The sequence below is a fragment of the Ursus maritimus genome, unplaced genomic scaffold (assembly GCF_017311325.1).
Source record: "Ursus maritimus isolate PB19 unplaced genomic scaffold, ASM1731132v1 scaffold_18, whole genome shotgun sequence".
Taxonomy (NCBI): domain Eukaryota; kingdom Metazoa; phylum Chordata; class Mammalia; order Carnivora; family Ursidae; genus Ursus; species Ursus maritimus.
Window position 1 is genome coordinate 34554201 of NW_024424230.1, and position 10274 is coordinate 34564474.

The window sequence follows — 10274 nt, forward strand, 5'->3', positions numbered from 1 at the left end:
AGGGAGCCTCATCCAGTCTGGTGGTCAAGTTTGCCGACACTGACAAGGAGCGCACGATGCGGCGAATGCAGCAGATGGCTGGCCAGATGGGCATGTTCAACCCCATGGCCATCCCCTTCGGGGCCTACGGCGCCTATGCACAGGCAGTAAGTGGGGGCGCAGCCGGGCGGGGGGGGGCAGCTGTTCTCTAGCTCACTTTGCTCACAGCCCCAAACACCAAGGCCACCTAACTGTGCTGAGGGGAGCCCTGCTCCTGGCCCAGAATCTCCTGCTGCCCTGGAGCGTGAGGAGTGGTGAGGAATGAACCCAGGGAGTAGACACCAGAGGGGGTTAAGAGAAGGCTAGGCTGATGCTGGGTGGCTGCCTGGAGGAGGGGGTTGCTGCCCTGGTTCTACAGGGGAAGAGCTAGAGAGAAGGCCTCTGAGCCAGGCAGCAAGGTGGGTTACCTCAGCGCTGTTCTGCTAGTCAAACCCTAGGAAGCAGCTCTTGGAAGCAGCGAGAGAGGCCCAGGTGTCTGCTTGTCACCGCTCTCCTCCTGCCCTCACTCATGGAAGGGGTCCTCAGGCCTCTGGGCATTCCTGGCAGCGGCCCCCCACATCTGCACTTCCCCTGCTGTCCCCCCAGACCCTGCCTCCTGCTGCTGGCTGCCCATTTTTTCCTTCCACATTGGATCGGCCTCTGTCCACATCTCCCCTGGGCTGCCCCCCACCCCAGACTTGTAACCACAGCCCCCATATGCGTGGCACTGAGGTAGACCAGGATTCCGCTCTTCAGCAGTGTCCAAACCTGGCCCTGCCCACAACATGCCCAGTCCTCACTCACCTTTATGAGAACACTGGAGGTGCCCAGAGCTCGAGTCATGACCCTCCTGTTGCTTCTCCCCAGCAGACTCCAAGTTAGGACCATTTTAAACAAATCCATGCCAAGTTAGTTCTCCAGAGGCTTCTCTACCGTGTCTCTAGAGCCTTGGGTGTCACATCTCCATAGCGACAGACCTTTTACCGGGCTGACCAGCACCTGTGAAGCCTGTCCCCCTCCCCCTCTGCAACTTTAGAGTCCCTAAGACCTACCATGACTTACGATTACAGTTCTCTCAGGCGGTGGGGGTGGGGGGATGGAGCCGAACTGTCTGGGGTTCGGCTCCCGGGAGGCTGGTCTCCGGGACATGAGCCCCCTGGTGGGGAGGGCTGCCCCCCTGGAAGCGCATGATATTTTTTCCCCTTCCTCTGCCCCAGCTGATGCAGCAGCAAGCGGCACTAATGGCGTCAGTCGCGCAGGGTGGCTACCTGAACCCCATGGCTGCCTTCGCCGCCGCCCAGATGCAGCAGATGGCAGCCCTCAACATGAATGGCCTGGCAGCCGCACCCATGACCCCAACCTCAGGTGAGTGGGCAGGGCCAACACCGGGCCTGGCCAGGCAGGAAAGCAGCTGGACTTAGGGTGGGACCTGTTCATTGGCCAATTTTGTCTCCTAGGAGACCTTCCTATGGCAAGAGCACACATGTATGGGCCCAAGCAGTCCTCATCCTCCAGAAGTTTGTCTTAAGAATGTTCTAATCCCTGGGGACCTAAGGGAAGAGGGACTATGGGCCCCATGCTGTCAATGACATGATTTCAGGGTGGTGACAGTTTCACTCAAGTTATTGAACCATGTCAGGAAGCAATTCATCTTGTTCTCTTTTATAGATCTCTAGAAAGAAATTCACATGAAAACACCTCCCTTTGAGATCTGAGGGGTAAAGAGCCCTGCCCATTCTGTGACCTTGTTAGGTTGCTGGCCTAACTGCAGAAGAGGCCCATTTTTTCATTTTCCTTTAACCCAACTTAGACTCATTGGCTTTTCCCAAGACAACTGCACAATAAGCAAGAGAGGACCTCAAGAGTCATTAAAGGACAGGGGGCTTAGAAATAACCCCTTTCACAAATCTTGTTCATTAAAAATTTTTTTTTAATTTTTAAAAATTAATAAAGATTTTGTTTATTTTATTTTATTTTTTTGAAAGAGAGAGAGCCAGCAAGAAAGAGCCTGAGCTGGGGGGAGGGGCAAAGGGAGAGGGACAAGCAGACTCCCCGCTGAGTAGGGAGCCTATGCAGGACTTGATGCCAGGACGCTGGGATCATGACCTGAGCTGAAGGCAGACGCTTAACCAACTGAGCCAGTCGGAGTTCAGTTCAGTGATTCTCAACCCGGGCAATTTTGTCCCCCTGTCCCCCAGGACATCTGACAATGTCCTGAGACATTTTTGATTGTCACAACTGGTGGTGATGGGGCTACTACTGTAATCTGGTAGGTAGAAGCCAGGGATTTTGCTAACATCCTACAATGCACAGGACGGCTCCCCACAATAAGGAAATGTCTGGCCTCAAATGTCAATAGTGCCATTGACTAGTGCCTGGTCCCAAGGGTTGGCCCCAACACCCCAAGCTCTCATTCATCAAGCTTCCTTGACTCTCCATGCCCACACCACACTGGCAGCCTTTCTGACATCCAGGAGCTGTAGAAAGACCATGCTTCCTACATGAAGAGGAAGGCCCTTTCCAATAAAATCACCATGCCATCTACACCTTGGGCTCCACCCACCTGGCATAAGGAAAGCACAGGATATTGTCATCTGACCCTGACTTTACCCTAGCCACAGTGAGCATCACCTTTGCCTCCACTGGAGGAGGCCAAAGTGTCTATTTTGTGTATGAACAGGGCTGACTGTGGACTCTGCAAAGGGCTTTCTCCTTAAGGGCAAGGGAGCATCAGAATTAAGACCTCCTCCACTTGAGTAGCAAAACCCCTTGGTAAGGAGGCAGATCAGCCCCTTCATGATCCAGACAAGAGACCAGAGCCAGCAACTTAGAAGCCCCTTCCTGACTATACAAGGGCCAGCCCATCCTGACTTAGCCAGGGTGAGCAACAATCACTGAAAAAGATGAAAGGAAAATTAAGTGTGGTCAAAGTCAAGGACACTGAGAATAGTTTATGTGCTGCAGGTCCAAGATCATGCTGTAGTCACTGGTCAGGGAAGTCTTTATGGGGTACGCTGGAGTTGGACTCTGGCTTGAGGAATGGAGACAGTTGGGATGAGTGGTGTTACCATGCAGGGAGATAATCCAAGGCCTGATTCACAGATAGGATTGAGTTGGTAGGTAAAGTCTAGGTCTATTCCCAGGCCCTTGGAGCCAACGGGTGGAGCTCCATGGGTTGGCCTTCCTCACCTTGGTTCCACTTGCCTCCCCTCCTCCTCCACCCCTCTCCACCTCTGGAATCAGGTGGCAGCACCCCTCCGGGCATCACTGCACCAGCTGTGCCTAGCATCCCGTCCCCCATTGGGGTGAACGGCTTCACCGGCCTCCCCCCACAGGCCAACGGGCAACCTGCTGCAGAAGCTGTGTTTGCTAACGGCATCCACCCCTACCCAGGTAAGCATATCTGGTAGCCGTTCCTTCCTCATGCAGCACACTCCTCATCCATTCCGTCTCTGCCCTTGGTGTTATAACAGGGAACATGTGGCTCCTACCCTCTGCCTCTTCCTTGATAGAACCCCAAATGTGATGAGAGAGACCTAGCCTCTTGCCCTCCTTCAGGAAGCCCTTGGTTGGGAAGAAGAGACCAAATTCTCCTTCTTGGAGAGGTGTCAATCTGAGGGTGAGAAAGAAGCCCATTTGTGGAGCTCCGTCAGGACCGAGAATAGATACAGTTGTACAACCAGGTAGACAGGCTAGTAACTGCAAATTAATTGAAAGTGAATTTGACCCATAGGAAGTGAGGAGATGGATGCTAAGAGGATAATCGTACTTAGCATTGAGTAGGAAAAAACCTCTTGTAGGAAGGAAGCAAAGGCACATAAATTGGCAATCTGGCCTGTGCGTACCCATTGTGTCCGTGGATCCACACACAACCAGCACTTCGGACAGGGAATCAGAACCTTGACTAGCTCCCGAGAGCTTCCGGCATAAATTCTGGCACACAAGATCCAGGAGGCCTGCTCCTGATTAACTTTGTTCCTCTCGAACTTAGCATTTCTCTTGTGGTGAGAGTGCCCAGTTGACTTGAAGTAGCTGTTCTCTCTGCTTTTGAGGATGGACTGACAGGAGAGCAGGAAAGCTGGGCCTAAAACCCTAGAGTAGACTGTCAAGGGGCAACGTGATAGACTTGTGAAGAGTGCTGTCCTCCTTCCTGGAGGGCAGATGATTAGGTTACAGAGTCCCCATAAGTACTAGTAAGCACCAGCCTGTGCCAGATGAAAGGGGGACCCCCAGAAGGAGAACAGGACATGGGCCTATCCCATGGGAGGTCAAAGTCAGCCAGGAATACAATATACATTGACAGCATAATGAGACAATAAAGCAGAACAGAGTGTCAAAGAGAGTGAATGTTCTCTGCTTCGAGGTGTTAAAGGATTCAAATGAAGGGAGAGTTCTGTAGGCTGAAGAAGCCCAACACACCTTCCTGAGGAGGAGGCCCAGAGCAACTGTAACAGATGGGTAGGCCTTAGAGAGGTGAGGATGAACCAGAAACACACTCCTGTGGAGGGGGCTGTCCTGGAGGCCCAGAGACCTGGGTGGGGGGCTGCCTGGCAGGGGCAGGGGCTGGTAAGGAGGCTGGCCCAACTAGGACAGAGGAGGTCAGCTTGGGCCGCAAAGTAGTGCCCTCTACTCTGGTTGCTCATCAGAATCCTCCGGGTGACTTTGTGAAATCACAGAAGCCCAGAGATTCTGATTTCAGTGTCTGGAGTGAGGCCCAGACAGCCATGGAATATGAAAGTTCCACCAGCAGCAGAGTGCAAGGTCACTGTGCTAGCTAGAAGAGAATTTCCTGACTTTGACCTTGGAGTTGTCTCTGAGCTGATCCCAGTGCTTGCTCCACACCTCTCCCCTCACTGCGTAGATAAGAGGCCAGAGAAGCCCAGAATGAAGTGGCAAGGCCAAAGGATCTGGAGTGTTGTTGAAGAGTGAAGACTCCGTGCCGGCCAGGGAGGCAGGGAGGGGCTTGGCAAGCTGGAGGCGGGAGAGACCCCACCAATCTCAGGTTCTTGGGCTCCTCCCTGCTCAGGCTCACGGGCTGGGAGATCCAGTCCCCAACACATCTGGGTGGTTTCATTTCCCCCTCCTCCCTGCCTGCAAGCCCATCTGGATCTCTGGATTTTGACAAACCTGTTTCTTCCCCACCCCCACCAGCATCTGTGAGCTGTTTCCCTCATGGAATTTGGAAATGTTCCTCTCCCCCATTTGTAACAATCTGCCACATCCCATAAACAATTCCCTGCCAGAGCAGGAGGGAGGGATGGAGGGAAGGAAAGGAGAAAAGTAGTACATTAAAAAAATTAATTTACCATCTTTAAATGCAGAGTTTGGAGCTGCTGTAATGAGCGAGATCCTTCAAAGTGTTCACTCTTTGGCAGTTACTAATGAGGTCATTAAGCAGAGAAGTGGAGAGGGGTCTCAGAAATGCTTTTTTCCACTTCCTAGCCCCGGGTAGCTTCTCTGTTCTCTCCTCTCGCTCATGGAGATCATGTTTGAAGCACACAGTGTGGCCTTTACTGCCACGTACACCCCTGAAGGGGCAGCTCTCTCAACTGTTCAGGACCGTTCCCTCCTTCTGTGACAGTGTTTGCTGAGCACTGCCCTGGGGGGAGCTGCCATGGAAGTCGTGCAGGTTAGATTTTGCCTTAGGCCACCACACTGGCCTGAGGAAGAGACACCTTTTTCTAATTTGCATAAAGGCACTTTGTGTTTGAGCAGCTGGGAAGACTAAGGGCACAAAGCTAGACAGGGCCATCCAGAGAGTTGGGGCTGGTAGAGGGTCAGACAGAGGGAGCAGGAGGGAGAAGACCAGCCCAGCAAGCACCATCACCACCCCACCACTGGGAGCTCCTGGCTCCAGTCTCCGCTGTGAGGGACGCAGAGGGATAGGGTTTTGTCCCGGGACAACCCCCCGCAGGAACAGACCTGTGTCCTGACCCATCTTCAACTCCCCACTCTGAGCAGTGCCGTCCTGGGCCCAGCTTCCCTGCTGCCATCCACGCTGTGTCCAAAGACTATCGCCCCAGGATCTTCCCTTGGCTCCCCTGAAGCTTGGGAGCTGTTGTTCTAGTGGAATGTTCCTGAGAGGTTTTGGGACAAGAGCTCAGAAGGGAAGTTTGGGAATTCTTCCCTGTCTGTGGGCCCCAAAACCTAGCACTACCAAGTAGCTCGGCTGGCCTGGGGTGCCTGCAGATAAGCCCAGATAACTTTCTTCCTGCCTCACTCTGTTATCCAGTCTGCCTCAAACATACTGAGGCTGGATCTGTCCCCACTCGCCTCCCTGGGCCTCCAGGGCCAGCACCCTACCGCGTCAGTCATCAGCGGCCTTGGTCACCAAGTGTAGTGCCCACACCACCTTTACCTGCAGCACCTGTAGACACAGCAGAGGCCACAGAAATGAGCCAAGGCTTCTCCCCCGTCCAGCTTCTCCAGATTATTTGCCAGAGTATCAGCCTAAGGCTCCTCTCCTCACACTGGGCAGTAGACATCCCAGATTCATGACATCAGGTGGGAGGAAGGTCTTTGGTCTCGTGGTGCTTCAGTTTCGATGGGGACCACCCCTTTCCCAGCCACCTGCAGAGGGTGTCCCAGGCGTGGCCTCGGAGTGCAAGGTCTCCATGCCTGATGCAAACTCCCGGAGACTAATGGAGAGGTGCCTGGGTTTGAGGACAGAGTGGCGGGCTGAAGCCTCCCATGGCCTTTATTTTACTGGGGGATCTGCCCCCAGCTTGTGCTGGTAGCCTCTAGCCCCCTCACCTGCTGTCCCTCAGCCATTCTCCAGGACCGGGTCACTCCGGGATCTTCCCATCAAGCCCCCTGTGGTCAGGGCCTCCTCTGGCATCCCCTTCCCAGCCCTTCCCAGCCTTCTGAGTGAGCCACCCATCCCCCCTTCCCCCCACCAGCAGCAGCCTGCGTTCCCCAGCCCTCAGGCAGGGTGGTGACAGACACCACAGTGGCTGGGAAGAGCTGTGCGCCACAGCATCATCGTGTGGGCATGGCTGGGAGAGGCTGGTCTGGATGGGCACCACTGACTTCTGCTTCCTTGGCTCCCCTGCAGCGCAGAGCCCCACTGCCGCGGACCCCCTGCAGCAGGCCTACGCTGGAGTGCAGCAGTACGCAGGTCGTTAGTATCCTCGCGTCCCCAGTCCTCATGCCTGGGGGCCAGCGCCCCCTTCCCACCCCAGGCCTGGGTCCAGACTGGGGGGGGAGGGGGAGGGGAACGGGAGGTGGAGGGAGGGCTCTCCGGGGAGAGGACCCCCTCCGCCTGGACAGCTAGTGTTCAGGCAAAGTTTACCTGCGCCGGCGGGGTACCCTTGGCGGTGGTGGGTGGTCAGAACTTCAGAGGAGTAGGTGAGCCAGGCCGAAGCCCTGACCTTGCTGGGCAGTTACTCATCGGTGAGGCCAGATATCCGCCCCCCCCCCAACCATGGTGCTGCCGGGGCTGGTTTGTCCAGGAGCGCCAAGCCATGTGGCACCACTGGGGGTGAGGCCAGAGTTCACATCACTGGCCTGGCAAGTGTAGATGCCCGGATGTAAGGGAAGGAGCGACCCTGGAAGTGAAGCAGCTCTGCCTCCCCATCCCCCCCCTTGCCACATACAGGTAGCAGGAGTGGGGCTCCAGCAATATGAGAGGGAACAAGGGAGGGTAGGCAGCCAGAGGTAGAGAAAAGGAGAACTGAGAAGAGACATCCTTGGGGCGAGCAGACAGCCTTAGGTCACTGAGTGGGAAGGCGGTGAGCCACTGTAGGAAGCTCAGGGCACGCTGTCGGCCATGATTCTCTGTCTCACACACACCATAATCATCTCTGGCCGCTGGTCTCCTACTGCCTGGCCAGGTCAGAAAGAGCCAGCGAGATCTCCCCTGAGGGCAATGTGGGGGTTCTGGTGAAGCTGGCCTTTCACATCTGGAGGTCAGGGGAAGCTCTTCCACCTGCTGGGACCCTGAGCTCTGACCTCACATGCTGCACCCTTGGGAGCCAGGCCAGGCTGAGGAAGGGGCGGCCATTCCTGTCCCGCCTCTGACCATTCCCCGTGGAATGCAGAAAGCACCAGGTTTGTCCAGCTCAGCGCTCTGCCCCTGGGGACCACCCCCTGGCGGGATCCCCGGTGCCATCTGAGTGGGCCAGGGTATGTGTGCCAGAGTCAGCTGTGGCTCAGACAGTGGGGGTCCCCGTGGTGTGGCTGATCTGGCCAGGGCATGCCAGTGTTTTTGGTAATCCATTATTGTGGGTTATCCACGCATGTGGGTTGGCCATTGTTGCAGAATAAACTTGCCTTTCCCCAAGCCTGTGAGCACACGCGCGTACACACACACACACGCACACTCAGCTGGCTTTATCTTAAGCGGCTAAGCTAAAATGCCCTTTTTGGCTGATCTGCTTTTACTGCTCAACACTGAAGTTTCTCTCTTTCTTCCTGCCTCTCACTCTGTCTCTCTCCATGTCACTGTTGCCGTTTCTCCCTCTTGCCTCTTCTCTTTGGCCCTCCAGCAGCCGCCTACCCTGCTGCCTATGGTCAGATAAGCCAGGCCTTTCCTCAGCCACCTCCAATGATCCCCCAGCAACAGAGAGAAGGTGAGTCTTTGAGCTGGGGCTTCCTCCCCACCCCGTGCTGTCCCCAAAGAGGCTATTCATTTGGGCCTTTGGCTGGGCTGTTTCTTTCGAAAGGTGACCACGTTTGTGTGTTGTGTGAAGACAGCAGGATTGCAAGATGCAGTCCTCTCCAATCCAAGCACAGAGGTGGGCTTCTGGAGGGCAGCTCTGCAAGCCCAAGTGGTAGGAGGTCAGAAAGGTGGAACGTGGAAGAGGTGAAGTCCAAGAGTCCCCCTCCCCTGATGGACAGGATTTGGCCAGTGGAGAGGAAGGGAAAGGAGTAGAAATGCTCGGAGTGGGGCAGGAGTAAGGAGTCCTGTTCGTCACGGAGAGGAGAACTCGTATCTGAGAGAGACAGCTGGAGCTCCCAGGCTGGGACTCCACGGGCAGCTGAGGGGGCGCAAGTGCCTCAGTGCAGCCTGGTGGATGAAGGGGTTCCTAAAAAGTCACATCCAGAGGTCCTGGTGTGCACAGGGCACGGGGCAGGCCAGGCAATGCCAGTGGGGTTTGGGAGGCTGGGATCTAATAAAGACCCTCAGTGTCCTCCCATTCCAGAGCCTAGAGACCCACAGGAGGCTGGAGAAGTAAGCCCACCCTCAGGGACTCTGTGGACCTGCTCACGGAGAGATCAGTGTGAGGGGCTGGAATACTAACAAGGTCTTGCCTTCCCCACCCCACGAAAATGTCACCCTGCCAGTGAGGCCCCCACATCTGCCCCGGGAGCCTGCTTGGCCAGGGGGTAGCCGGCTCGTAGTCCCTGCAGAAGACTCTCCCAAAGCCAAGGGAGGTAGGTCAGTTCTGGAAAGGACCCCAGTGGTCTGCTAGTCCAAACCCATTGGTCAGACAGGCCCCACACAGGCCCCAGATGGCTGAGAGCCTGGGCTTTGAAGCACAGCCTTCTGGGTCTGACTCCCAGCTTGGCCACCTCCTGCCCTCTGACCCTTGATGTCCTCACCTGTAAAATGAGGATAGCCAGCATCGGTCACTAGGGAAGCATGACGCTCAAAGGAGCTCAATTCTCCCTGGAACTCCAGCAATTTTCTATGGATTTCTCGCTGTGCACACAGCCCTTCCTTCACCAACTGTCACCCCTCCAAAGTTGCCCATGATGCCCATCACCCCAGTTTACGCACATGGGGCAGCTCCTGAGATCCGTATCATCGTCTCTTCATGTCCCGGAGAGCCAAGCTGCAGGAGCCCAGAGGAGTGTGCAGCGGGACCCCTGCCCACAGCCTGCAAGCTGGGCTCGCTCTGGCTCTAGCTCTGGGTGCCCTCTGGGCCACCTGCTGCTCAAGAGGGGAGGGCATGGTGCCGCAGCTCTGTCTCCACCAGAGCGGCCGCTCCTGGGCTGTGGCCCTCCAGCCTGCTTCGCCCCTGCCTCCCTCCCCTCAGTCCGGCTCTTCCAGTGTCACGTCAGTCAGATCAGAGCCATGAGGAGTGGGAGCCTTGAGGGGTGGGGGCCAGGAGCGTTGCCCACCCCCCCCCCAGCCCAGAACAGAGCGCTGTGCCCACAGGGGCTATTGCTTTTGTCACCCCACTGGCCTTGGGCTGACCCACCCTCAGCCTGCAGTCAACGCCCTGCATCACTCTAGCCTGTGGGCTCAGGGGTCTCTAAACCCTGCTATACACACACACACACACACACACACACACACACACACACACACA

At 55.9% G+C, this 10274-nt stretch overlaps 1 protein-coding gene across 13 annotated transcripts in view; it reads left to right on the forward strand.

Moving 5' to 3' along the window:
* The window catches only part of CELF4 (CUGBP Elav-like family member 4), a 293166-nt gene that overhangs the window by 264062 nt on the left and 18830 nt on the right, over window positions 1-10274 (forward strand). For 7 of the 13 annotated variants that reach the window (XM_040632567.1, XM_040632572.1, XM_040632578.1 and 4 more), the window contains exons 6-10: window positions 3-146; window positions 1236-1383; window positions 3262-3411; window positions 7073-7138; window positions 8505-8588. In XM_040632567.1, the coding sequence (XP_040488501.1) occupies window positions 3-146; window positions 1236-1383; window positions 3262-3411; window positions 7073-7138; window positions 8505-8588 (592 nt within the window). The remainder of the gene's footprint in view (window positions 1-2; window positions 147-1235; window positions 1384-3261; window positions 3412-7072; window positions 7139-8504; window positions 8589-10274) is intronic. The other 6 variants (XM_040632570.1, XM_040632576.1, XM_040632569.1 and 3 more) reach the window with 4 other exon arrangements.